At 59.2% G+C, this 27,567-nt stretch overlaps 1 protein-coding gene across 5 annotated transcripts; it reads right to left on the reverse strand.

Moving 5' to 3' along the window:
* Positions 1-27,231, reverse strand: FMNL1 (formin like 1). Of its 5 annotated transcripts, XM_032270016.1 has the most exons (28): positions 25,106-27,227; positions 16,718-16,801; positions 14,922-15,035; positions 14,122-14,195; positions 13,690-13,773; positions 13,223-13,351; positions 12,645-12,662; positions 11,235-11,343; positions 9,788-9,864; positions 9,517-9,610; positions 8,566-8,640; positions 8,142-8,252; positions 6,716-6,865; positions 6,094-6,195; positions 5,688-5,940; positions 5,171-5,458; positions 4,821-4,945; positions 3,968-4,170; positions 3,308-3,542; positions 3,089-3,157; positions 2,427-2,507; positions 2,218-2,347; positions 1,918-2,081; positions 1,605-1,706; positions 1,365-1,460; positions 1,008-1,128; positions 724-823; positions 1-454 (listed from the first exon to the last, which is right to left on the reverse strand). In XM_032270016.1, exons 1-27 carry the CDS (start codon positions 25,232-25,234, stop codon positions 732-734), a joined length of 3,309 nt encoding a protein of 1,102 aa, XP_032125907.1. In that variant the 5' UTR covers positions 25,235-27,227; the 3' UTR covers positions 1-454; positions 724-731. The 5 variants fall into 5 exon arrangements, 4 of the variants coding, with proteins under 4 accessions (XP_032125907.1, XP_032125906.1, XP_032125908.1 ...); XM_032270015.1 differs by lacking the exon at positions 724-823 and having other exon boundaries at positions 2-454; positions 25,106-27,226; XM_032270017.1 differs by lacking the exon at positions 12,645-12,662 and having other exon boundaries at positions 4-454; positions 25,106-25,466.
* Positions 27,232-27,567: the final 336 nt, after the last annotated feature.

Below are 27,567 nucleotides of genomic sequence, written 5' to 3' on the forward strand. Positions count from 1 at the left end.
ATCTTTTGCAAACATCTTTATTAATCTCGTATAAAAATAAGGTCCATGGACGATCCTCGGGGCTGGGGCTTGAGGGGGCGAGGTGCACTTTATAAGTTACAGGCCAGGCTCCCGCTGAGGCTAAGTATGGCTATTTGGCGGGGGCTTTGGGATGAGTGCTGCAAGCAGCATTTGGGAGGCGGAGCGGGCGATGCTGCCCTCTGTGGCCGGAGGAGGATGCACCAGCCCATTTGAGGCGGGCCACAGCGAAGGAGGGACTGCCCGGCCAGCCGAGCTGAGGACCACCTTCCTTGAGCCTCAGCCTGTCCACCGCCCCACACCCCTGCAGAATCCACCTGCAGAAATAGCGGCTACAGCGAGAGGTCGGAGGTGACCTGCAGCGGCGGGCCCGGGGGACGCCGGCGGGCACTGCGGCGGCCTGTGTCTGTGCGGATGTAGGGCTGGTTCCGCAGATCTGGCAGCCAAAGGAGACACATTTACCCTTCAGGAGTCTGCCCCGAGCTGGGAGCATCGCTCCAGGGCAACAAGCTCAGCCTCCTAAGGACTCAGATTGTGTGCACATGGAGGAGTACTGTTTATGTTTGCCAGAGCCCTCCCGCCTCCCCCCTCCCCCCTGCCAAAACACATCCCAGCCATGCACTGGCCCAGGAGAAGGCAGCATGCCTCAGTTCCCTCAAGGGTCCCGGGGGCTGCATGGGATCAGAGGCCAGGTCATCTGGATACCTGAGGGGCTAGAGGGGCATCTCTTCTCCCAGGCTGGCCTCACAGAGGAGCCGGGATGTCCGCTTGCCGGTGCGGGCCGTGAAGGGCACCGTCTTGATCACTGAGCGGGGGCGGGGCAGGGCAGGGGATGGGAGGCAGGTGAAGGGGAGGAGAGAAAGGAAAAAGGAAAGAAAAAGTAGCAAGAGGCAGTGTGGCAGCCAGTCCCACAGAGGGTAGGGGATTGGGTCAGAAGACAGCATAGGACAGACTGAGGATAAGACCAAGGCCTGGCCAAGCCCTTTTACCTGTGATGATGTCTTCAATGGCCCCGTCACGGTCACTCTCATAAATGAGTGGCTCCTTCTGCTGCTTCCGTTTCAGCTCAGAGATGAGGTCCATCTGTGGCCGCCGGGCCTTGGGCGGTGACTAGGGGGAATTTATACCTCCAGCTCCAGGATGCCCCCACACCACCAAAACCCTGGAATATCTACCTGGTCCCCCACAGCAAGGACAGCTGGCTTGAGCAGAAGGAACCCTTTCCCATCCCAGGCTCCTGGGGCAGGGTCTGTCTGTAACAGTGAGGGTGTGAGGGTGGCACCAGAGGGTGATACGATGCCATGTGTCTCTGCAGCCCAGTACCTAGGCCAGGAGCAGCTGCCTACCTTGGGTGCTGAGGGCTCCCCTTTGCCAGGGGTGTCAGCGCCTGCCTCCTGGGCGGCAGCTTCTTTCTTCCACTGTTCCACCTCCTGCTCAGCTTTCTGCGGGCCGAGGCAGTCTCCATGAGGGTAGCCCTCCCTACTGCCCTACCCACCCCCTAAACAGAAGCAGCCCCACCACTTCACTGTCCATCGGAAAGGCTTCAGTGCCCTACAGGGTTCCCAGCCTGCCCCAGACCCGAATACCTTATAGGCCTTAATGAAGCGGCTGAAGAGGGAGAAGAACAGGCCCGGGGATGTGGTCTTGGGGTTCTCTCCAAAGTACTCCACCACGGAATCATAGGCCTCCTGCGGGCACAGCCTGTCAGTCCCCCAGCAGAGACTCTCGCAGCCTGTACCCCTTAGGACACTGACCATCTGATCCCAGCTCCCAGGCAGGGTAGCCCCTTGTTCCTGCTGCAGTCCCCCAAGGGGTCCCAGCGATAGCCACACCCCTCCAGGCTGGGCCGCCTAGTGTTTCTACATCCCCCACCTCCAGGAGAGGCCAGCCCTGGTGCACCTGAGCTGTCTTGCTGTCTGCCAGCAGCTTGTCCATGGTGGGTGAGTTGGCCCTCAAGAACTCCTTGAGCACCACGCAGTCATCCTGCCGCACAAACTCCCTCTGTGTCAACTCTAGGCCTCGCTGCAGAGAGCGCACATCCGCCAGGACACTGTCCAGGGACACTAGGCCAGGGATGGGGCGGTATCAGGTCAGTGAATCAGAGAGGCAGCCCCCCGACCAATTTAAAGCGCCCTAGCTTTCTCCCAACCGACCCCAGCCAACGGCCCTCTCCGCACCCAGGGACCTGTGTGCCCCCACCTGAGCCCGCCTTGTCCAGGAAGTGCAGGTCGCTGTGGAAGCCTGTGAGCTGCGGGTACTTCTCAGCAATGACCTTCACCAGGTAGTGCAGCAGCGTCTGCTTGCGGTCAGTCGACTTCATCTCCAACAGCTGCACAAGGACCTGTTATAAGCCACAGGCCACCAGCCAGTCCCCTGCCCCAGCCCCCAGGTTGGGGACCCCTCCTCACCGCATCCAGGCTCTGGAGTCGGAAGCCATAGGCTGCCCCACGCTTGCCGCTGTTCATGTAGTTGCCAAAGGCCAGGACGATCTGGGAGAGGCAGGGGAGAGGCTCAGCAGGGTGCCAGGGCTGCGAACACCACTTGAGTATATCACACAAGGAGGAGAAAAGGTGACAAGGAGCAGGCCCCACACCCTCAGCCCCCACTGTACTCCTGAACAGGCCCCTCAGAGCCACATCACATGTGCATGTGTGTACACACAGGTCTCACACATGTGCACGGTTAGCACCATGGGCACACCCCATTTTGTCCTCCACTAGTCTGACCCAAAACTTGTTGCCAGCATCCCCTCCTAGGCTGTGTGGTCACTGCCTTTCCACCAGCCATTTCTACTGGCTCCTGGGCCCCCACTGAGCAGGTGAGCTTGCTCTGCTACTTACAGAGCAAGCCTAAAGGGGGCTGAGCCCTTCAGCAGGGTCCCAGATGAGCTGCTACAGACACGGCTGCTGTGGCCATTCCCATTCACCGCCCACCTTAGATTTGTCCTTCTCAGCATGTTCATGAGAAGTGGGAACGTTATCTTGGTTGCACTGCAGGTGGGCAGGGCCTGGGTCTCCCTCTCACACTATCCAGAACAGGCAAGAGTGGGTCCCACCTCCTGGCCCCTCACCTCCAGGATCTGGCGGAGTTTGTCAGAGGACTTGATGGACATTGAGGCTGCAATGATGGCATTCAGTTGCTGGGGGTGGGATGGGGGAGGTAAGGTCAGATGGTGCCTCCTCCATCTGGAGGCTCAAGTACTCCCAGGTTCCCCGCTGCAGCCCGGGCTGGGAGCTGCCTCCTGCCCATCCCCACCCAGGCCACACCACCCTGCCCGCTCCGCCCACACCGGCATGAGCAGCTGGGCTGTGTCCGGGAAGTTGCCCAGGAAGGTGAGTGTGGTCATGCGCTCCGACAGGCGCGGGATGCGGCTGAAGTGCAGCATGAAGCGGTCCTCCTCTGACAGCTCCTCCACGGGCCGCTTCTCCTGCTCAAAGCGGGCAATGAGGCTGCGCTCATACTCCGTAGGCAGGAAGCGCATCAACAGCTCCAGGAAGTCCAGGCCCAGAGCCTGTAAGTCATACCTGTGGGAGGAAGGGGAGGGGAGAGTGGACATCACCCATACCCACCGGTCCCTGGGAGCAGGGCTACCCCTGCCTTGATTGAATAAATGAATTTCAGTATTTTCTGAAATTGCCAACAGCTTCAGAGAGCAAGAGGTAGGAATGCAGAGAAACTAGGAGCTGCGAAGCCAGGGTCGCCATCGTACATCAGTGTAAATCCCACAGCCTGGGTCCTCACAGCTAGGCAAAGAGGCAGGAAGTGGGATGTCCTAATGTAGGCATGGACTCAGTTTTCTCCACCTTAAAATGGGGACAAGGTTCCTGGACCAGGGTTGGAATGAAGCTTGATGAAAGAGCTCATCACTGAGGCTTTTACTAGGATCTGCCTGACAACCCTCCCTAGCAGAGGGGCCGGGCTGCCCGAAGCCCAGGGCAGGGACACTCACGCCTCAATGGCCTGGCAGATGCGCTCGGCCCCCAGGTTGCCCTTCCGCAGCGTGATGGCCAAGTTCTTGGCCCGGTTGGCCTCAATGAGTGTCGCCTTGCTGGGGGCCTTCTGGGCCGCCTTACTCTTGAGAGCACTGATGTCCAGGCTGGGGCCTTGGGACTTGGTCTTGAACTGTTCCTCAAAGTCACTCATGTCCAGCTCCTGAGGGTACAGGGTGTGGAGGTGGAGCTGGGTGGGGCTGAGGGCTGGCACTCTCATGGCTGAGCACAGTGCTGGAGCCACCCATCCATCTGGCCCTGACCAGGCCACCAGCAAAGAACCAGTAATGCAGCCTGACCACAAGCCCTGATGGGAGGCACAGGGGAAGCCCAGGGAGCCTGGAGGAGGAGGGCTGCCCAACCCCGAGACCCAGACTTGGCGCCATGAGAGCCAAAGGAAGAGCTGAACTGGCCAGTGGTCAAAAGGGGAAGGAAAGGACATTCCAGGCAGAGGGAACAGACAGAACAAGGGCAACAATGGTCTGGAGGCAAGACAACACATCATTTTCGAAAACTGGAAGTGGAATCAGTGGGGCTGAAGCCTTAGTTGTCTGTGGGAAAGTGGAAGGAAGGAGGCCTGGAGGCAGAAGGAGGCAGGTGTGGGGTGCCTGCACGGAGGATGAAAAGGCATGGGCAGGCAGGATTCTGCCTGTTAGAGGTACCAGTCAGTCTGGCTTCATGCCCATCACTGTGCCTCCACCTCCTCATCTGTGAAATGGCATGGAGGAAATGACCACCCCCAGTGCCCGGCATGATCCAGGCAAGTCCCCTCTTCCTCCAGTGCCGACATTCTGAGCCAGGCAGGCCGCTCACCTGCAGCACCTTCTCATCGTTGAGCTCTGTGAAGACAGTGCCGGAGATCTGGCTGGGCTTCAGCGCCACCCAGTTCAAGAGTGGCATTCGGAACTTGGTCTGGATGGGCTTCTTGGCCTTCAGTCCTGAGATGGGAGGTGGGGGCGGGGGTTAGGGGGGGTGGGGGGGGTGGTGAGCGGTGGGGGGGCGGGGCGGGGGGGGGGGGGGGAACCTGAGCCCAGGGAGAGCTGATGGGGCAAGCAGGAGGCAGCAAGAGGCCCCCAGACAGAGGACCCTGGAGGACACTCAGGCCCAGGTCCCTTCCTCCATCTCCCCCCAGCACCGGGCCCAAGGTGGTCCACTCCACTCACCTGGGCCCAACTCTGAGCCTGCTCCTCCTAGGGCATCAGAGGGACCTCCCGGAGGCGGTGGCGGCGGTGGCACCGGCCCATCAGTGCCAGGAGGTGGTGGCGGTGGTGGGGGTGGGGGCGGCAGGTCTCCCGGCAGCGGCGGCGCTGGCGGGGGCTCTGGGCTGCCTGGGAGGGGCGGGGCCTGTGGGGGTGCCGGGGGCGGGGCTTCCTGCGGGGAGGGGAGGCCGGGCAGTGGGGGCGGCGGCGGCGGCGCTGCTCCAGGAGCCAGCTCTGCGGCAGGTGCGAGATCTGAGCCGGCGAGGGCGGAGCGGGGGTGGGGGGGTGTCGGGGGGGAGACGCAAGTCAGCTCCCGGGCTTGGGTGGGCTCCTCTCCGCGTCCCCTCTCTACGCATGCGCTCCTCCCTGAGCCAAACCTACAATCCAAACCTCCCTCGCCCAACTCTGCCCGCCACAGATGCCCCCGGGCTCCCCTCCAGACCCTGCCCTGCATCCCCGCCAGCCTGAAGCTCCTGTGCACCTGGGCTGGGGGAGCCGGTGGGCACCCCCGGAGTCGAAGCATCACCGCCGCTCGGAGTTGCCACAGCGACGGGAAGGATCTCGATGGAGATAGCATCCCCGGGCCCCCGCAGGATACGGATTAACCCCTTCTCCTCCAGCTCCTCCACCTTCAGCTCCAGGGCCGAGGGCCGCGTCAGGGCAGCGGGAGGCACTTTCTCAGGCTCAGGCGGACGCCTGGAGGCGCCCATGGCGGTCGCTTCGCTGAAGCGCTCCTGCGAGCCCCACAGGAGCGGTCAGTGCCCACCAGCAGGCTCCTTGGCACCAAGCCCCCATCCTCTTCCCGGGGAGGAGGGAGATGTCAAGCCTAGCAGACGCAGCTGGCCTATTCTTGGGAGCCCGGCCCACCCCTCACCTCCCAGCCTCACCCGCAGGGTCTCCAACTCCTTGCGCGCCTGGCTTAGCTGTTTTTCCAGTTCCGCAATTTTGGCCATGGATTCGTTCTCCGCGTCCCGAAGCCGCTCTGTCAGCTGTAGCACCGGCACATGGTGAGCTCCGACCCGCAGCCCGGCACTGGCACCGCCGGTGAGGGGGCGGCATCAGGCATGCCTGCCTGGAAGACTGGGGGAGGCTCCCAGATCCGCTCAGCCCAGGTGCCAAGGGTGGGCCGAGCCTGGCACTCGAGCCCAAGCAAATAAGGAGGGGAAACCAAGGCACCAGTGATGCGGGAGGTGGAGGAAGAGGAGGAGACTGAGCTGGGAGGGGCCCCAGTTCAGTTCACCTGGGGTCTGAGCCTGGGTAGAGGAGGGGCCTGCCGTCCTCCCACATCCAGCGCAGCGAGGACGTTCACGCACACTCATTGAGAAAGACACCCAACAGATTCAGGCTTTGGATGCAGGCCAGGCTCTGGGATCAGGCAGCCAGCACCTCCAATGCACAGCTAGAACAGTGCCTGCCGCCCAGTGCCCAATGCCCATGCCCGCGTGGCCCTGTGGCCCGAGTGCCCTGTGGGCCTATGATGTGGGGGCGGGGGTCCGGACCAGCTCTCACCAGCGCCACCTGCTCCTGCAGCTCCTCCATGTGCTCCAGCACAGCGTTCTTGGTCTCCGTGTCCTCCAGCAGCGCTCCCACATCAAAAACATTGTCCAGGTACGCCTGGATCTGCACCTGCAACTTGTCGCTCTCGGTGAGCCGAAGCCTCTGTCCCCAGATGGAAGGAGCAGGGTGAGGCCAGGTATGTGTGGGGGGGATGTTTCCAAGCTCCCCCCACCACTACCACCCAGAGGAAGGGACCTGAGCCCTAGACTACTTTTTCTTCATTTTTTAAGATACAGTTCACATATCATAAAATTTATTTTAAAGTATACAATTCAGTCATTCTTAGTATAGCCACAAGGTTGTGCAACCATCACCATTAACTAATTCCAGAACATTTTCATCAGCCCAAAAAGAAACCCTACAGGCATCAGCCATCACTCGCCATTCTCTCCTCCCACAGTCGCTGGCAACCACTAATATACTTTCTATCTTTATGGATTTACCCATTTCATATAAACCAATCATGGATAGCCAGGCAAGGTAGCTCATGCCTGTAATCCCAGCACTGTGAGAGGCTGAGGCAGGCGGATCACCTGATATCAGGAGTTCAAGACCAGCCTGGCTAACATGGTGAAACCCCGTCTCTACTAAAAATACAAAAATTAACTGGGTGTGGTGGCAGGCACCTGTTATCCCAGCTACTCGGGAGGCAGAGGTTGCAGTGAGCCAAGATCGTGCCACTGCACTCCAGCCTGGGTGACAGAGCGAGACTCTGTCTCAAAAAAAAAGAAGAAGAAAAATCCATAATAATAGAGTATGTGACCTTTTGTGTCTGGCTTCTTTCACTTGGCACGTTTTCAAGGCTCACCCATGTTGTAGCACATGTCAATATGCTACAAGCCCCTCCTCCAGGAAACCTCCCAAAGGAAGCAGGGAAGGAGCTGCAGCTTCTCTGCTCAGGCTGGGCCAGGAAGCACCGAGCTGCTCTGCCCACCTTCCCCAGGGCAGGGACCTCCTCCACGTCCTGAGCCCATCCAGCATGAGCCAACTCCTGCTTCCACCCTGTATCCCTGGGTTCCCTGTTATGTGCTGGAGTCAGAGCACATGTCTGAGGCTGGTGCTCCCATAGCCAGACCCTGGGCCACCTTGACCTGTGCCAGTGCCTGCAAAAACAGCTCCGTACACTGAGGGCCTGGTATGTGCCAGGCACTGGTTTATGCATTTAGAGTTGAGATTATCGTCTATGATTCCCCTATTCGACAGATGACAAAACTGACACTGAGAGAGAGAAAGAGACCTATCCAAGGTCACACGGCAGAAAATGGCAGAGCCAGGATTTAAACCCAGGCCTGGCTGACCCCAGCACCCATGCTGCTAACCACTCAGCTGTACTCTGTGGTGGGCAGCTGATTAAGTCTGGGGGTAGTACAGGGCTCACCTCCAAGTACAGGTCCAGGCCCAAGTGGGTGAACTCATATTGCAGGAAGACGCGGAAGTTCATGTTCTCCACCGAGTGTACCACGATATTGATGAACTGCATGCAGGCCACCTGGGGGCAGGGACGCGGCAGAGCTGTGATCCTCTGGGGGGGGTGCTCAGTGCCTGTCACCTCCACTTACTCCAAGCCTCCATCCTTCTCCACAGTTCTCACTCCACCCACTCCCTGCTCTGGCCTGCCCAGTATTTTACCTCCATGTTCCCCGAGTCCAGCCCCCTGAAGCATCCACCCTTCCCCCATTGAGCACTCCGTCCTTATGGCTTTGCTGGGGCAGAGCCCAGTGTCTAGCACCCAGGACCCTAGCTGCTCCCTGCACCCAAGAAGGCCTGGCTCAGGCCTCGGGCTGCTGGGCTCCTGAGCTCACCATGAAGTCAATGTTGCTGTCCTCATTCCGGAAATATTCCATCAGCTTTTCAAAGCGGTGCTGCTCCCCGCACACCTGGGTAAGGAGAATGGCTCCGCTGAGGCCCAGTGACACATGCCCTAAACTACCTCCTGCGGCCATGCCTGTGCTTCAACAAGCTCCTCTCCAGTTCATTCTAAGTTGGGCCATGTCACTCTTCTGCTCAAAACTTCCACTCCCTCTCAACCTCACACTCCGCCTGAACTTTTCCACTCTGGCCACACTGGCATCCTGGCACAGTCGCACCCCAGGCCCTTTGCACTTGCTGTTCCAACTGCCTGGCATGCTCTCACTCCCACGCCAAGTCCCCTGCTTCCTTCCCAGCTTTGCTCAAATCTCACTGGCTCAGTGAGGCCTTCCCTGACCACCCTGCAACCCGTTCCCCTCCTGCTGCAACATTGCTGGCATTTTCCCACAGCCTTTATCATTTCCTAACACACTGTGTCATTTGCTCATTTATAATATTTCTGTCCTTCCCTGTCCTGTTTCCTTTGTTCACTGGTGTGTCCCAGTGCCCTGTTCCTGACACATAGTAGGCACTCAATAAATAGTCATTAAAGGAATGAATGAAGACACCCTGTCTTACGCATCACATCCCACACATCTACTCCTTGTAAGCCTGTTAGCCAGAGTCCACAGCTCCCAGAGGCGTGGACCAAGGCTCATTTGGATCTGGCAAGGCTGAGTGAGAGGTTCAGCAGGTCCCTGTAGTTGTCCCTACCCCTACCCAGGTGGTGCCCCTACCTGACCCTGCACCTTCCTTTCAAAACTTCCCCATCCCAGATTGTCCTCTGCGTTCCCCAAATGCCAACCCAATGTTCCCAGCCGCCTCCAGCAGAGGCCACCACTGCCAACAACAGGACTCCAAGCAACAGTAGGGGAAGCGCATGTTTGGGTGAGGGACTCCAGTACCTCCTTGAAATTGTCAAAGGCGGCAAGGATGATGTCGTGTCCCCCCCGCACCAGACACACAGCCGCCAGCAGCTCCAGCACCAGAGCCTTGGTTCTGGAGAGAGAAGGGGCATGTTGTCCCTTGAGAACAGGCAGGACCCGAAGCAAGGGTGGGCACAGGCCTGGCTAGGAGGAGCATAAGGGGTGCGGAATGAGCCCCTGGGACCTTAAGCAAGGGGCTGAGTGGGAGAAGACTCTAAATATGGAGAAAGGTTCGGGGCCTGGACCTCACCTGGGGTTCTTGTTGTTGAGGCTCAGAGCAATCTCATTGACACAGGCTGGGTGGTTCATGACAAGGCTGAAACCAGACTGGGAAGAAAGCAGAGGTCAGTGCCTCCAGGAAGGCCCCCCGGGACTTCCAGCACCCCCAGCAGAGTCGGCACTGCGCCACGCTGATTTTTAACTGCCCTCGAGTTTAGGATGTTCTTCATATTAAACCACAACTTCTGTGGCCTCCAAAACCTGGCCTTTTTATTTTTTGTCCTTTTTTTTTTGATTGGAATTTTTTTGAGATTGCATTTTTCTCTGCCACCCAGGCTAGAGCGCAGTGGCGCCATCTCAGCTCACGGCAACCTCTGCCTCCTGGGTTCAAGTGATTCTCCTGCCTCAGCTTCCTGTGCAGCCAGGATTACAGGCGCCTGCTACCACACCCAACTAATTTTTTTTTTGTATTTGTTTTTTTCAGTAGAGACAGGCTTTCACCATATAGGCCGGGCTGGTCTCAAATTCCTGACTTCAGGCAATCTGCCTGCCTCAGCCTCCCAAAGTGCTGGGATCACAGGCATGAGCCACTGTGCCTGGCCTGCCTTTATTTGTTTGTTTTGAGACGGAATCTTGCTGTGTCTCCCAGGCCAGAGTGCAATGGCGCAATCTCAGCTCACTGCTACCTCCACCTCCCAGGTTCAAGCGATCCTCCTGCCTCAGAACTCCCCAGTAGCTGGGGTTATAGGTACCTGCCACTGCACCCAGCTCTTTTTGTATGTTTTAGTAGAGACAGGATTTCACCATGTTGGCCAGGCTGGTCTCAAACTCCTGACCTCAGGTGATCCACTTGCTTCGGCCTCCCAAAGTGCTGGGATTATAGGCACGAGCCACCACGCCTGGACTATTTTTTTTAATTTTCATAGAGATGGGGTCTTGATATGTTGCCCAGGCTAATCTCGAATTCCTGGGTTCAAGCAATCCTCCCACTTCATCCTCCCAAAGTGCTGGGATTACAGGCATGAGCCACCACACCTGGCCCTTTTTAAATACCTTTGTGTTTCCAAAAGCCAGTGTCAGGCACCTTGGACACCGTGAGGCTGGCTTAAAGCCTGGCTGAGTGAAGGAGGACCCAGCTTCACCAATCAGCCCTCCAAATGAATCAACCCCGAGGTTGCTCTCCCCTGGCCCTCTGTCCAGCCCTTCTTGGTAGGCATGCCCAGTCCCTATGTGAGGCTCCTCCACGCCCCAGCCATGGGCAGAGGTACTCAGAGAACCTGACAGATGCAGCAAAAACATGGGCTTCCCCTCAAGACTCATCAGCCTTAAAAGCCCAAGCCAACAGCTCAGATGCCCAAGATCCCCAGTGTGGCAGAGGATAAAAGGACAGTGGATCCCAGCACCTTGGCAGCTTGTGTAGCCCCCGGTGGGGACAGGCTGGGATCCCTAGTCCCCCAGTCCCATGTCCCCCAGCCAACCTGGTAGTTCATGATGGCTCGTAGGCACATAATGCAGACATGGACGTCGTCCTTCTGGCTGACGATGCGGGAATTCCGCAGGGCCTTCCTGCTGTGGGCTGGGGTCAGCCTGGGGGGTGGCATGGAGGAGGCAGTGGGGGTCAGAGTGAGTCCCAGCTTCCTGTTCCCCCACCACTCAGATGGCCTTTGGGGTAAGAGGAGGCACATCTGGAACCTGACGGTACCATATCCCATCTACTCAACCAAAGAGGCTGGCTGAGGGCAGGCAGGCTTCCTCAGTCCTTAGACCTGGGGTCTGGCACATCCCCCCTTGAAGGAGAGGGGATATGGAAGCACAGACCCTTCCCAGCGACGTGGTGGGGAGAGGGTCTACAGAAGGAAGAGACATGGGAAGGATCGCCACAAGGTGGCACTCATGGCCACTTGGGCTCATCTTGCAATGTGAGAGGCAGATCTGAATTCCCACTGCCAGGGGTCTGGGAGCATCCCAGCTCACCGTTTACTAGACGAGTCACTTAATCTCCCTTCCCCTCCTTTCCTAGGAATGCTAACAATGGTACCTTCCTGTCAGGGTTGTTGGGACTATGAAAGGGCCTTAGAACAGTGCCTGGCACATAGTGCTACATGACTGTACCCCCCATTCTTCCCCAGCAAATGTGTGATGTTTTCATTGCTGCCGAACTGCCAGCTGGGACCTCCACATGTCAGTCTCCCTGACCATCCTGTCACATTCCCAGTGTCACCAGGAGGCCCCGCCTTCACCTGGCTGAGGGCTCCCCTCCTCCTGCCACGTCACCCTTTCTCGTCATTGTGCTAATATGCCGGAGTCTTCATTCATGCTGTTCCTTCTGCCTGAAATGCCCTTCCCTGTCCCCATGGCTGCATGTAAAGCGGCCTGTACCTGTCTGTAAGACATAACTCCAGTGTCACCTTTTCTGGGAAGCCTTCCTGATGCCCCAAGTGGTGGCCACATCCCTTCTTAGAGCTCCCAGGCACACTTCCATGACAACCTGTCACACTAAATTGGCCCTGACTTAGACCGTGGGCCCCTGAGGGCAGGGTGACTTGTCTCCTGGGCACCCACCACCCACCTAATACATACTAAGTGCTAAAAAAAAAAGTTTGTTGAATGCATAATTGCATGAATGAACAAATGACATGTTGTGAAAGTTTGAGGCTTAATATGCAATCAGTCCTCTCGACCCAAAGTAGGAAGCTGGGGATCCACAAGACACTCTAGGGTTAATCTACTGCCTGCTTCCTGCTTCCCAGTAAGATGCCCCGTGTTAGGATGGAGGGACCCAGCCACAGCACTGAACCCAGGCACATCAGTTGAATACCTCATCCTACCCCACCACACCCTGGGAGGGAGTCAGCCAGGCATGCACCTGCCTGTAGGTGGCTACGTACCGGGGAGAAGGGGGACACCTGGAGGCCGCATGGGAGAAAACAGGGAATTAGATGCATACAAGAGGGGTCCCTTCTTATCCCAGACCCATCCAGACTCCAACTTCTAGGTGTCCACCACTGATGGCTTTTTTTTTTTTTTAGACAGGGCTCACTCTGTCGCCCTGGAGTATAGTGGTGCTATCTCAGCTCACTGCAACCTCCATTCCCCCAGCTCAAGCAATTCTCCAACCTCAGCCTCCTGAGTCACTGGGATTACAGGCGTGTACCACCACACCCGGACAATTTTTGTATTTTAGTAGAGATGGGGTTTCACCAGGTTGGCCAGGCTGGTCTCAAACGCCTGTCCTCAAATGATCAGCCCACCTCAGCCTCCCAAAGTGCTGAGATTACAGGTGTGAGCCCTGCGCCCAGTCCCACCCGATGGCTTCTTAACATACTGGCGTCCCAAACTCTGTATGAGTCCCTTACTCTGACCTCTAAAGCTTATTACCCCAAGGGCCCTGGGTGGTCTGGCTAGAAGCAGCAGTGTGGGGCTGAATTATCTGCTCTCCCACGACCCCACCTTGTGGCCCACATACTTGATGGTCAGGTGGCGGCTTTTGGGCACAGAGGAGGACGGACCCTTGCTGAGGTCTTCCACCGACTGCTCCAGGGGCTTGTTTTTCTCTGGGTTGGAAGCCCCATTATCTGTGCTCTCCATGTCATACCTGGGGGTAGGATGCAACGGGGCTGGAGGCCAACACTGCAGGGGGCATTTAGGAGGGGACAGAGGAAGTGCAAGGAGAGACAGACCTGCAGGAGAGACTAAGGAGCAGGAGGAGGAGGCTGTGTTCTCGGCACTGCGCTTAACATAGTGGTGGAAGAGAGGCCACCCCTCCCCACTGGGGGCAAGCCTCTGGCAGGGGCATCGCTCAAGGCCAAATGCAGGGTTCCAGGGCAGGCTCAGGCTGCCTTGCTTGGAACTGCCAGGGGAGTGGGTGAGATGCAGGGAGGTGGGGATCTAAGCTCTGAGGAGCAGCATGAGGGCCGGGGACCGGGAGCTTACGTGACGGAGCACTGGGCAAAGGCCAGGTACTCGAGGAGCACATCCAGGCCGCGGTTCTCTTCGTTGAGGAACTCCTGCACCCACCTGTAGGCACAGGGCTACCTGAGCACCAGCCAGGAAGGAGGCCCTGCCCCAGGTGGGCACAGAACAGGCACAGCAAGAGCCCCTGGGGTGCCCTTCCCACCCCCAAAGACCCAGTGATATCAGGGGATTCTGGGAGACTCTGGTGGGTCCCACAGTCCAGCCATGCCTCAAGGTGCCAGCCACAGCATGGGCAGGAGGGGGAGGGGAAGCTGTCCGGGGCACACCCAGGCAGTGGTCCACAAGCACGGCCTGTGCTGAAGCAGGGGGAGCAAGAAGGGGAAGCTCCAGGGGCTGCCTGGAAGCAGAGCCTTCCTAGGCCCAGAGAAGAAGATCTGAGCCCTCACTCACCCAATGTGGTTTGTCCTCAGGGAGGTCTCCAGCTCCCGTAGCACCTGTGTGGACTCCTGAACTCGCCTCTTAAACTGGGGACCAAGAACAGAGAAGGCTGGGGGGTGGAACCCGGCCTCCCACAGGCTCACCAAGTCCTGAGGCAGCAGGCAGAGCGCCCACCCTCCTCCAACTGGCACCAGTGGCCTTTCATGCTCAGCCTCCCCCACCACCCCCACACACCTGCCCAGCAAAACAGACACTCACAGGCTACGTGTGCTCCCCCATACACAGACACATAGGGTGCACACACCCACGATACATGGCACACAAGGTATACACATGCACACACACAAAGATGCACGGTGTGCATACACACACAGCACATGAACGCTTATATACATGCACTCTAACTACAGACATAGGCTATACACAAACACACACACACACACACACACTCACACACTCTCTCTCTCTCTCTCCTATAGATGGACTCAAGGGTACACATAAAGGACACATAAGTGAACAAAGTACACCCATAGTATACACACACACCCCTATGTATGGACATATGTGCTGCACGTGTGTATACACATGGTATAAGTACACAGAATGTGCCTATGTAAGCATGCACAGGATGTACAGAGGAACGTGTAAAAGTGCATTCCCAGGGCACTCTCAGTCCCCTATATACACACACACACACACTCGTACATGCACCCACACATGCCCATAGAAAGTCTGTACACATAGTTACTCCAGCTGCCCAGAGCTTGGAAGATGTGGGGGAAAGGGACAGAGTAAAGAGGGGAGACATGTACCCCCAGGTTGGGCATCCAATCAGCTGCTACCTTTCGGCTGACCCCACCAGTATCCACGTAGCTCTTCAGCTTCTGGATGTAGGCTGTGGGGGGGTTCTTGACTTGAAACCGCTCCTGGGGAGATGGAATGGGGTGTACAGAAAACCAGCCAGAGCTGCCCCAGGGCAAATGACCAGTTCTCATCCTAATGCTCCGTTCTCAGCTCTCATCTGGGGTACCGGGCTTTCTTAGGAGCCTCTGAAATACCAGAGGTATAAACCCAAACAGTCCACCAAGCCACTTTCTTTGCCTTTATTTACTCTTTCTCTTTTCTCCCTCTGTGACCCAGGCTGGAGTGCAGTGGCATGATCCTAGTTCACTGCAGCCTCCTACTCCCGGTCTCAAGTGATCCTCTCACCTCAGCCTCCCAGGTAGCTGGGACTACAGGTGCGCACCACCACACCTGGCCAGCATCAGGTCACTTTAAGACCCCTGTCCTAGGCCTAGCCTACCCTTCCCATGTGGCCTCCTAGGCCACGGCCCCGGCGTAGCTTTGGGGTGGACTAGGAAGGGGTCAGTCCTGCGGTAGGCCCCCCCTGGGGTGGGAAGGAACTCGGTCTAGCTGGTAGGTGGCACCCTTTCTGGACCAGAGCTGGGATACAGTGGGGAAGAACGGCTGGAGGTGCCTCGTGAAGGGGACCCAGCACCTGGGCAGGACTCGGACCCCAGCCCTGCTGCATCCCTGTGTTGACAGGAACCTGCATGCTCCTCTCCTCTGTTCAGCGATGCAATTCCTAACTCCCCCACCCCACCACAGGCTCCAGCAGCCACTCACACAAAGAGGCAGGGACCACGCAAAGACCCCTCCCCAGACGGGCCCCCACCCATCCAACCCAAACCCCACAGATTTGCCAAAAATCCACCCCCTCGGACTTGCACTTCGTCCTGCCCTTTGAGCCCCCAACCTCTGAGATGCCAGGCCAAGCTGCTCCAAGGGGACCCCTACCACAGCCCCAGGGCCTCCGGGGGCAGCTCCCCACCCTCTTCCAACCGCCCAGCCCTTTCCCCTCGACTGCTGCCCAGCCAGCTCCCGCCAACCACTTCACTAGCAAAGGCCCAGCCTTGGCTCCCAGGGGAGACTCTCAGCTCCCAGCTCCCCATCCCCCGCCTCTGCAGCCTCCCTCCTTCACAGAATCCCTGCAGCAGCCGGCCCCACCCAGCCCAGCATTGAGAGAGGGTCCTCCCATGGCCAACCACAGCCCTCGAAGCTGAAGGAGCAGGGGCAGCTGAGTGAGCTGAAAGCCCAGGCTCCTGGACAGAGCACTGAGGCAGGGGTCCGCAGTGACTGGCCTTGGGGAGTTGCTAGTTGACTGCAGCTCCTCTGGACCCAAGGCGAAAGGACAGGAATTCCTGTCCCTCCTCCCTCCCTCCCATGGGATCAGGTGACGATGTCCAACCCCAGGGTCGTCCCCTCCCTTCCCCAGTCCAGAGAGGTTTCTCAGGAAGCTCAGCCACAGCACAGTGACAGTGACTCGGCTCCAGCTGCCCTGGCCAGTGCCCCTGAACCAGCCCTGCCAGCTCCTCTGAAGCCGACCCAGCCCAGCTCATGACTCACAAGGTGTTTTGGGGAGTTCAAGAGAGGGGTACTCTGGAGTCCGCAAACCCCAGCACCCTCCCCAGGTGCCACGCTGGCCACTGAGCAGGGTCTTGGTCCCCTGGGCACTATGGAGGTACCTCTCTCTCCAGAGCCCTTGCCTGGTCAGGGTGGGGCGTTGACAGTGGGGGAGACGGGGTGGCTGGGCAGTGCTGGCACCCACCTGGTCACAGATGAGCTCCCACTTCTTCTCGTTGTCATACTGGCTCAGCAGCTGGACTTTGTCTGGGGGCAAGTTCATGCAGTTCTGGGAGGAGGGAGGACAAAGTAAGACCCCTGAGCCTGGGGCCCCAACAAGGGGGGAGGGAAGAATGGGCATTTTGGGGAAACACACTCAGCTCCCTAGACAGTGTGTGGCCCCATGAATCCTCTCACCCTGGGATGCGTTATCCAATGAGAGAGCCAAGGCCAAGTGAGATGGAGCACCTGTCCCATCACAACAGCTAGAGGGGACAGCAGGATGTGAGTTCCAGTGTGCCCGTGCTATGTCACTCCTCATGCTGCCTACCTGTCCCACCTGGTGCGGAGGCAGGTGTGGGGGTTCTCAGCCTGCCTCCCTGGGAACCTGAGACACTTCTGGGCTCTAGTTCCCCCATCTGCAGTAAAGGGCATCACCTCTTCCCCCATTCTGGTGGGAAGCTAATGGGGAGCCATTGCCAGCCAGACCCAAGCGTGGCCAGTGGCCAGTGTCCCATCTCCATGTGCCACCAGATCCCATGTGTACACAGACCAGGCCCAGGGCACCAGTGCCTCACGAGCACCAGAAAACCTCTTGCAAGGAGGGTGGACAGCAGCCTTCTCCTCCTCCCCCTCCGGCCCCTCCCACCTGGGAGAGAAGCTGAGAAAGGAAGGAGAGGGCTGTGGGAGAGGAGGGCGGCCATGTCAGCAGGCAGGGAGTTCCAGATCATAGCTGCAGGGGCGGGGAGATTTGCGGGGAAGGTCACTTAGCCACAGCACTGGGGAGAAGAGCCAGTGCTCTGGGTCTGTGGTGCGGGCAGCCCGGCTGGGACTCCCCCAGGAACCGAGAAAGGTCAGCAGAGCTCTGCCTGGGTCCTCCTCCCCTGGCCACAGATGACAGGGGCACGTTGCCTCTGCCACCATGGGGCAGGTCAGGGCCAGCCCAGGGCTGCAGAATCAGCCGGGGTCAATAGCACCAGGGGCTTTTGGGACCCTGGACTTGGCTTGTCTCCCTAACAGCCCCAAAAGATGAGGCTGGTTCCCTTCAATTTAGTAAACCCCAGGTTACTGACAGCCTTCTACACGTCAGGCCAAAAAGACAGTTCTTGCCCTCAGGGAGCTCTGAGTTTATTGATAAGGGTCTCCGTCAGGATGTGACCCAAGGGGCTCTGGTCACCAGCCAAGGTGGCCCACGCTCCACACCCTCAGTCATGTGGCTCTGAGCAGAGGCCACAGCTGGAGCAGACAGGGAGCCACACCCACCCGAGGCTCCCCAGCCAGCTTCCTCTCGGGGTGCTCAGCCTCGTTCTGGGGCTCCAGCCAGACCTTACCCCCAAAATCACTGCCTCGAGTCAGACCCAGACAACAGGAAGCTGGGTGCGCACAGCCCCCATTGCCTAAGCTTTCCGGCCAGGACCTGCTGGAGAGGTGAAACTGCCCCTCGGCCAGACCCCGCCCCCAGCACTGGGTGGGTGGGAATACGTCATCCCTCTCCCCCATTGCGAAAGTGAGCCTGGATTGAGGAAACCACCGCTGTCTCATCGGCCACCCTCCCCCAACCCTCCAAGGGCCAGGACAGCTCTTGCTACCACAGGGCCGGGGGGTTCAAAGGAGGCCAGGCTATTGTCTTTCTCTGTCCATCTGTCTGTCTCTCTCTCTGATCCGCTGATGATCTCTCTCAGTCACCCCCACGCCACAGGGACAAAGGGTGGGGCAAGGCCGAGGTGGAGCAAGCCGGAGAATAGGGACAAAGCAGGGAGACAGGGCCAGCAGTGCCAGGGAAGCTGAGCCGTGGCCAGCACCGAAGACAGAGATGGCAGCCAGGGAGCGAGGGGACGGCTGAGCCCAGCACGGGGCCGCAGAGGGGACAGCCACTTCCCAACACGGGTCCTTCCAGGCCCTCACCCACCCGGGACCTTTTTGGTTCTGGAATGGCCCCAGCGGCACTTCTAGAGTCATAATGACGTCCCCAACAGTCAGGTAGCCAGCTCCACAATGCCTACTGTGCAAGCCACCACTCGGAGCCCCTGCACACCGACCACCGCCTTCCATCCTCACTGACGTCACTGGCGCCGTTAACATTCCCATCTCACAGGTGCAGGCACGGATTAGTTTAGTGACCTGGCCAAGGTTACGAAGCCAGTAAGAGGAGAGTGGGGCTGGCTCTGAGCCTGGAGCCGACTCTAAGCCATTGCCTGGTCCACTCCCCCAGAGCAGCCCCCTAGTTGTTACTGTGATGGGGAGGCCTCTTCTGGGGCCTGGGTCACCTGTCTGAACAGCGATGGAGGGCAGGCCACCCGTGCCCCTTTCCCACCTGGGCCTTCTCCGGCCCCCAGTCCCACATGCCAGCCTGCCAGACGGGCTAAATTTAGGCTTAGAAATCAGAAATAGCTCTGACAGCGCCGAACACTAATTAGCAGCTGCTCCTCAGCTGTGGCTGTGCCCACCAAGGCTGGGCACTCCAGGGAGCAGGAGAGGGGCCATGAGATGCCACTCACTCAGGGTGGGGTGAGGCCACCCCCTAAAAACAGGAACAGACCCCCAGACCCAGGGCCTTCAGCAAGGCAGCGCCACCATGGGGTGGGGAGCTGGGGGACACATGGAGGGTTGGCTGGCAGTGCTCAGGTGGGAGGGGAGGGGCTGGCAGTCCAGGTGGGCGGGATACCTGCCTCCTGAGGGGCTGGGGAGGGGCAGCTGTGAGCTGCCACGTGGAGGACCCAGAGCTGGCTTCAAAAGACCAGGCTCTGGCCCCAACTAGCTCTACAGCTTCTTTCCCCCCTTGGACCTCAGCTTCCTCCTCCATAAAATGGGTGCACTCCCTCACCGGAGCCTCACACTCACGGAGCTCCTGGAACACTCAGTGAGAAGATGAGTTTGGATGTGGCAAAGCTCTTCAGTGGCCTGACACTAAGAAGGAGCACTTCACAGATGCAGGAGCGGTGGAGGGGCAGGGGTGCATGGAAGGCCCCAGGGTGGGGGATGGTAGGGTGAGCAGAAGTTTGTGAAAACATCCAGAAACATGGACTTGTCTCCAAGGCCTTGGCCAAACCTTAACTAGCCTCCAGCCTACTTTCCCTGCTGCCTTTAGTGCTTTGGGTCAGATGAGGAAACAAACAGGATTCATCTTTTAGGGTGTGGCCAAGAAAAGGAGCTGACTCCCTACATCTTTCTATTAAAATGTGTGGGGACCATTCTCCTCCCTCCCTGCCCTGGGTGTGAGAGGGGGGACCCCCAGCACCCGGTCACCTAAGACCAGCCCCCAAAAGACTCTGCTAAGAGCCCTTCCCACACACACACACACCAGTGCTGACTTCTGACACAGCATCCCAGGAGGCTAAAGGGGCTGAGTTCACATCTGGACACAGCCACACCCTAGGGTTTCACTTTCAGTTTGAGCTTAGGTCCCAGTCCACCTGCCCACCTCTCCCCATGGCCTGGCCCTTCAAGCCCGAGGGTACCCCTGAACATGGACACCAATCCCAGTCTCAGGCCAGCCCCACAGGCGTTCCTCAGCCCAATGGGCCCAGAAGCTGAGCCTGTGCCCAGCCCCCACCCCCCATCCATCTCCCGCCACCTGCCCACCTCTATACGGTCTCAACCTTAGTTTTAGTGCTCTCGGTGCATCGCCAAAAGCAATCGATTTTATCCACTTTTTATAATTCTGGCATATAGATTTTCTGGAGCTCTTATAAGCAATCCCAGGCTTACAGGAGGGCTATGAGGGGTCCCAGCCCCAGCCCTAGGATCAGGTGCTGAGGACCCAAAGAGCTAACAGCTTCTCCCATCAGCATTCAAGCGTCCCCACAGCAGAGACAAGGGCAGGCAGGGTGGAAGCCACTACCTGTGTCATCCAGGCTGGTAGGAGGAAAACAACACTGACAGCAGTAACAATAACAAATGCTCCCCAGACACGTTCTTCAACTTGGAGTTAAGCTCTCAGGCCCCAAACACTCGGTGCCAGGCGCCGTTCTAGGCTTTGCCTCAAAACTCATTTAAACCTCAGCAAGCCTCCAAAATAGATACTGTCATAATCCCTATTTCACAAATGGGAAACCGAGGCTCGAAGATGTTAAGGTGCTTGCGCAGGGTGGCCTTGGTGGCAAGCTGGCAAGGAAGACTCGGCTTCTTCCAAAGAAGGAAGACCTGGGGAACAGGAAATGTGGGTCCTGGCCCCCAGGGGTCTTCTGCAGGCAGCCTGGCCCAGGCCCCCTCATCTGAGGAACCAGGAACAGCCAGCCCCACTTCCTGCCACCCAGAGCCCCACGCTTCCTGTTGTTGCCCACGGAGCTCTTACTCACTGGGGAACCCCCCCCTCAGCACACCCTCTCTCAGGGGGAAGTGGAGGCCTCCCCTCCCCCTCCCATGTGCACACTGCTACCGTTAGCACCACCACCGCCCCACCCTCCAGGAGAGGTGGGCCCTCCCTCCAGCGGTTTCCGGCCACCAGGCAGTTTTCGGTCTGGGCCCCACTGCTGCTGACCTGCATAACGTGGGGAGCCTGCCGGGCCTTCCTGGCTAAGGATCTGGGGCTCCTGGGGCGTGCATGGCAACCTCGGGTGGTCTTGGTAGCAGAAGTGGAGGGAGGGGAGGGGCAGGGTCTGGGCTCCCTCTGCTAGATGGGCCCTGAGATGGAGAGGACCTGATCAGCTCCAGCTTTATCCCCTTCCTCACAGTGGAGGGCGGTCGCTGAGCACCTGCTCTGTGCCAGCCACTGCGATAAGTCCTCTATTTCACCCTCTCGACAATCCTAAGAGGCCAGCAGATGCCACCATTATTCTCTTTTTACAGGTGAGGAAAACTACAGCTCAGACAAGTTAAGTAACTTGTCCAGGGTCACGCAGGTAGTGACAAAAAGGAATGTCAACCCCCAACATCATGACTCCAAAGTTCAGGAATCTGCTCTGCCTTTCCCTGAAGTAACCCCTGCCCCCTCAAAGGGCACCCAGCCACTAACATAGGGCTCCATGTTCCCAGGAAAAATGCAGAGGTGGCCCCGAGAGCACCTGCTCCTGCCCGTCTCACCCAGCTCTCTGCCAGCCAGCCCCAGATGTCACTGTGAATCATGCCCACCACATCCGTGGCTTTCCAGGGTTCGAGTGCCAGCCCTGCCTGCTGGGAATGTCACCCCTTGCCTCTGCCCAGCCCAACATCAGATGACATGGCCACAGCCCACTGAGATCTTCTGTCCTGGAAGTGGGAGGTGTAGGGCCTGAGCGACACTGTGGCTCCATCCCTGAACCCCACACTTCATCTGCCCTGTCCCAGAGGTGGGAGTGGCCAGGGGGACAGCACCTCCTGCTCTTTACCAGCAGCCCCAGAGGGAAGGGCCCTGGCTGGAAGCAGGACTGCAGGCCCACACCCCACGTGGGGCCAGCCTGACCTCCCCACACAGCCTGGCCAGGCACTCAGATCCCTGAGCACAAGCCAAGAGCACCCATCAGGCAAACTCCTCTCCACCGCTACTGGCTGCCAGTGTGGCTCTTGGCCTCCACACACCACCCCTGACACTTTTCCTTGATCCCTCTGCCCCAAGGTTATGGGATTCTCCCTGCCTGGCAGATCAGGGGTATCCCAGGTCCAGGTGTAAGCGTGGCCCTTCTGGCAGGCCTGGAAAGGTCGCCTTGTCACCCCAGTCCCTGACCCTGCATGCCTCACAGGGGAAGGCGTGAAGGGGCTGGAAGACACCCAGCCTTGGGCATGGGCGTAGGAGAGGCGAGAGCTTGGCGCCCCGCCGGCTGGTGTTCCCACCATCACAGCAGGCCTGTGGGGCTGGGCAGCCATCGCTCCTCCGCCGTTGCTAAGGCAGCAGCCGGAAACCCTGGTTCAACCTGCTCTTTCTCCCCACCCCCATTTTAAGCAGGGGGCACCCCTTTCTTTCACAGCTTTCTTGGAAAGGCAGCCCCCCATCACCCACCCTTGCATGGGAGAAGGGCTCCCTGCACCTCCTGCCTGGCTGTGGGTGGGGACACCTTTCACCCACAAGAGGGGTCCCACAGCCAGGAGAGGGAAGAGGGTTTGGGGCACCAGAATCCCACTTCCCACCAGGGACAAAAGGGGAAGGAAAAGGGTCCCTGAGGCTGCTGGACGAGATCCCCAAGGGCAGGACTGTGCTTCTCCCATCGAGACTGCAGACCCCTGATGGCAGCGGGCCCATCCCCTCAGCAATCTAAGGTTCTTCTCCTCTTAGACACCAACCGAGGACAGGACTTGGTTCTGGGCATGACGGTTCAGGTTGGGGTTCAGATAGCGACCCACTCTGCAATACCCACTGCCAGACCAGAGGGTTGAACCAACTCTTTAGCCCTGGGCAGCCTCAGGCAGAGGTCAAGGCTGTCGCCTGCGGCAGGGCTCAGGCCCCTGCTGGTGGGGAATGAGAGGAAGCAGAGTCTTTGCCAAGTGTCCTTAGGTTGGGTTTACCCTGCCTACAACTGGACATAAGACAGACTGAGCCACCACAGGAAGAAGGTATGAACACACTGGGGTTCCTGGGCACCCAGTGGGGGGTAAGCCCTGGTGGGTGCTGCTGCCCTAAATTTCTGCTAGCCACCTCCACTTTCTCCACCAGGATAGCCTCTCTGGCCCATCTGTGGATGTCCCCCCTCCACAACCTGGTACTCAGGGACTCCCAGTGGCAGACTCAGCCACAAATCAATTACAGCCACAAATCCAAGCAGGACAATCAAGCCCTACACACACATCAGAACCTCCCCGTTTGACTTGCGGATTTTCCCCAGGTCTGAATTATTCAAGGGCGCCTCCCCATCATCGTGCTAAACAGAACAGATTGGAACCGGGACCTCACCCCAAGAGCCCACCTCCTCATCTATAGACACACACTTGGGGGAAAGATAGACCCATGTCCCTCCAACCAGGCTGGCAGGGGTCCAAGGACCCACCACCAACGCAGGCTCCCCAATGACCCCCAGTGTCTGTGTCTCTTCATTCTCCCCCCTCCCCCACCTGCTCAGCTCAGCTCAGCTTTGTGAAGCCCTGGGCTTGGGGAGCAGGGAGCAGGGCAGGTGGGGGCAGGGAGAAGTCAGGGGCCAGCCTGGTGTGAGGCGTCCCTCAGTGTCCCTGCCTTCCCCTAATCAAGCAAGGTGTCTTCACAAGGATGGACCCCACGCCACCCTGTAGCTCCTCCAGACTGCCCCCAGCCTTCCCTTGGGAGGGGACTGAAGCCAACATTTTCTGGAACTGTTAGGAGGCGACCCTTTGGGGCCATGCTGGGGATCCAGCATGTTTGGCCTAATGACTGACCAGGGGAGGGGAAATGATGTCAAGGAGGTGGAGGGCCACCAACTGAGCCAGCACCCTCTGCGGCCTGCACCTCCATCGAGGCCCCACCCTCAGACCTGCAGGGCCCGTCTGCACAGATGGGAAATGCATCTGGGAGAAGGCATAGCCTCATTTGCCTGTCACTCAGCGTCCAGCAAGGGAAGGCTGACAGTAGGCAGGCCACCAGACAGCTAGTTAGAGAAGGGAGCCAGGACCAGGGCGTGGGGTGGTGGCGGGAGTGAGAATGAGCAGCCCTCCCCTCCCTACTTCAGCCTCATGCAGGGTCTTGGGGACCCCTGAGTCTGCTCTGGAGCCCCCACCCCACTGAACATGTTGACTGTTTCCAGGCTGGCCTGAGCTGATGGTTCCCTCCCCAGTGGCCTATTCCCCGGGCCCCCCCCTCCAATTCCCCAGGTAGGCAACCGTCGGGGGTGGTTCCAGGTTTTGCTCCACCCCTAGCCAGGGCGACCCACACGTCCTGACCCCACCCTCCCTCATCTTACTCCCTTCATAGGCTTGGAAGGGACGCCCCAAGATAAAGACCCACAGGCACCCTGGCTCTGGCATATGGCGGGGGAGAAACGCAGATGCCTCCCGTGATCCGCCAACCCGACTCCCGCAGCCCAGGCGCCCAACAAACCAGGACCCAACACCTCCAGCAAGTCTCCCACTCCCGGGAGATTGTAACCCTTTCATCTTTGACCTCAGACACAGAAAGGCAGATGCCCCAGACCCACGCCCGGTGGCTGGGCCTGCATGCAGTGGGGAAGGGGGCGACCCCGGACCCCTGTGCGTGCCCCGCTCCCAACTTCCTCACAAGACACATCTGTTTAGACCTTTAGACCCAGATGGGGTGGAGGTGTCTTAGGGAGGCAGACCGGGCGATTACTGAAGAAAGTTTTGGGGGGAGAGTGCTAAGTCACTCTGAAAAAAAGCCACTGTCGCACCCACCCCCTGGAGGGGGCAACCGCCGGACCCGGGATCTCCAAGCGGCACCTGAGTCCCCGGGGGCGGGGACGCGCGCCCAGCCCCTGCCCAGCCCCTGCCGCGCCACTGCCGCCCCCCGCCCGCGGCCGGCGCGCCTCCGGGTCGCACTCACCAGGACGCGGTTGAACCGTTCCTCCAGCTCTCCCGCCGCGGGCATCGGCTGTTTAGGGGGCGCGGGCTGTTTGGGGGGCGGCGCGGCGGGACCGGCGGGCTGCTCGGCGCTGCCGGCCGCGTTGCCCATGGTGGTCCCCACCCAGCCGGCCAGGCGCCTCCAGCCTCGGAAATCCAGCTTTCCGGGGGACAGGGACGAGGCTCCTGGCCCGGGGGGACGAGGGGGCAGAGGCTGGCAGCGGCAGCGGGGGTTTCCGCGGCGGGGGGCGCTCGGCTCAGCGGCGCGCAGGGGCCGGGGCGCGGCGTCCCATCGGGGCGGCCCCGTCCGAGGAACCGGGCGGCGAGCTGCAGGGTTGGGGGAGGAAGTCAGGCTGCAGGCCGCCGGGGCCAGAGGGCTGGGCCGGGGGCAGGAAGCTGCGGCGCGGGCTCCCCCCTCGGCGATTTTCGAACTTCTGCTGTCGCTCCCCGTGCGCGCAAACCGCAGTTCGCCGCCGCCGCCGCCGCCGCGCACCCAGCCCCAGGGGGGCGGGCTGGAGGGAGGGGACGGGCGCCGGGCGCCGGCCGGGGGACCGCCGCAGCCATGGCGGGCGGGGAGGGGGCTGCTGAGCCGCTTCACCTGCCGCAGAGCGGGCGGCCAGCGCCGCTTCACCTGCCGGAGCGGGAGGCCACCGAGGCGAGGCCGAGGCGGCGGCGCGCTCGGCGGCGCCTCCGGGTCCTAGAACCGCATTCTCCCGGTCGCCCGGGGCGAGGGATTGGCCGGGTCTGGGTGAAGGGGGTCACGGCCCGGGGGTCGGAGGGGCACCTCTCCTCCGTGCCTAGGATCTCAGCCACTGCGAGCGCAGCTCGGAGACCCACGGTGGCGCAGCGTTGGCGCTCCAGGGATGCGTCCCCCTCTCGGGTCCCCGACTGAGAAGGTGGGAACCCCCTTCCAGGCCCCCCACCTCTTATTTCTCTCCTCCCCTGCTTAGCCCAGAGCGAGCTGAGGACCGGGGGGAGCCCTCTGCAAACAGGAATCCCTAGACAGGGCGGGGGGCGCCAAAGCAGGCCAGCAGAGACCCCTGCCACCTGTCCCACCTCGACCAAACCGTGCGCCTGTGTGGGGCATCCTTAGTGGCTTTAGAATGGGGGCACCCATGGAAGAGGGGGGCTGCGAGAAGCTGGGCCCGCCAAGGTGGTCCCAAGGAGGAGTGGGGGGTGCGGAAAGGAGGATGAGAGCCAGCTGCAAAGCTGAAAAAGGATCCGGCACCGCAGAGGAGGGAAAAGGAATCTTGACGCTGTCACCGCTGGGGACCTAGGGTGGCCTCTCACCTTGGAGAATAACAATCTCTGATGTCTGCTAATGACAGAAATACTTACAGAGCTCTTTCATTCATCCTGACAATGACCAGAGAAGGTAAGTATTGATAGCCTTATTTTAGAGATGGGGAAACTGAGGCTGAGAGTAGGTAAGTGACCTGTCCAAGGGCACTCAGCTAATAAACGGCAGAAGCAGGCCTCCTCACTGTCTACCTCCGAAAACGACTCTGGCTTGGAGTTGCTGTCCTGGTCTTCCACTGCCCATCTCATGTAGGGTAGGAGAGTATGGGGGATAACCTAAGGGCTGGGACCCCATCTATAGCCTGAATTTGAGACTGTCAGTTGCTCCTCTCATTCCCCATTTAATGTGTGGGGATCCCCAGCTGGTCCCTCCCTACACTTCCAAGGTGCTGAGGAGGGAGGGCCCGCTGAAGGAGCCCAGGTTACTTCTAGGCCAGGTCAGGAGCCTAAGTGTCACCTCCCCTGACAGCGTCCCCCTCCTTCTGCCCTCACATTCAGAGACACTGACGAGACTTGAAGCAACAGACAGAAAGTTAACATCTCATCTGGAGGAAGACCCTGGAAGGAGCCAGCCCCTTCCCCCAGGCTGACCTGGTTTAAGCCTTTCTTCCGTCAAGGTCACCAGCACCCCAGATGAGTGAGAGATGTAATCACTGGTTTCGTGGCCTGATCAGGGACCTCCAAGGTGAGTCAAAGCAGGATTCTCCTCGGGCATGCAGGGAAAACCATCCATTCCCTGCCCACTGCCATCTCCTCCCTCTCAGACAGAGCAGAGCCTAGCCCTTGGGTCCTTGCCCTTGAGATTAGCTAGGACCTCCTCCTCCTCCTCCTCTTCCTCCTCCTTCTTGTTCTCCTCCTTCTTCTTCTGTCTCTATAAGATAACTGTTGTGGAAGACTTTTTCTTTTTCTTTTTTTTAAGATGGAGTCTCTCTGTGTCACCCAGGCTGGAGTGCAGTGGTGCAATCTCAGCTCACTGCAACCTCCACCTTCCAGGTTCAAGTGATTCTCCTGCCTCCGCCTTATGAGTAGTGGGACCGCAGGCACCCGCCACCATGCCCAGCTAATTTTTGTGTTTTTAGTAGGGACTGGGTTTTGCTATGTTAGTCAAGCAGGTCTCAAACTTCTGGGCTCAAGTGATCCACCCAC

The sequence above is a fragment of the Sapajus apella genome, unplaced genomic scaffold, assembly GCF_009761245.1.
Source record: "Sapajus apella isolate SASKATOON/1434 unplaced genomic scaffold, GSC_monkey_1.0 scaffold201, whole genome shotgun sequence".
Classification (NCBI taxonomy): domain Eukaryota; kingdom Metazoa; phylum Chordata; class Mammalia; order Primates; family Cebidae; genus Sapajus; species Sapajus apella.

Bases quoted from the DNA above. Each gene is read 5' to 3' on its own strand.
- FMNL1 (XM_032270015.1), bottom strand. From the start codon at position 25,234: ATGGGCAACGCGGCCGGCAGCGCCGAGCAGCCCGCCGGTCCCGCCGCG. The intron at 9,611-9,787 runs GTGAGGTCCAGG...TTCTCTCTCCAG, and splicing joins CTCAACAACAAGAACCCCAG to AACCAAGGCTCTGGTGCTGG. The intron at 6,866-8,141 runs GTGAGCCCTGTA...ATCTGGGGACAG, and splicing joins GCCTGGACCTGTACTTGGAG to AGGCTTCGGCTCACCGAGAG.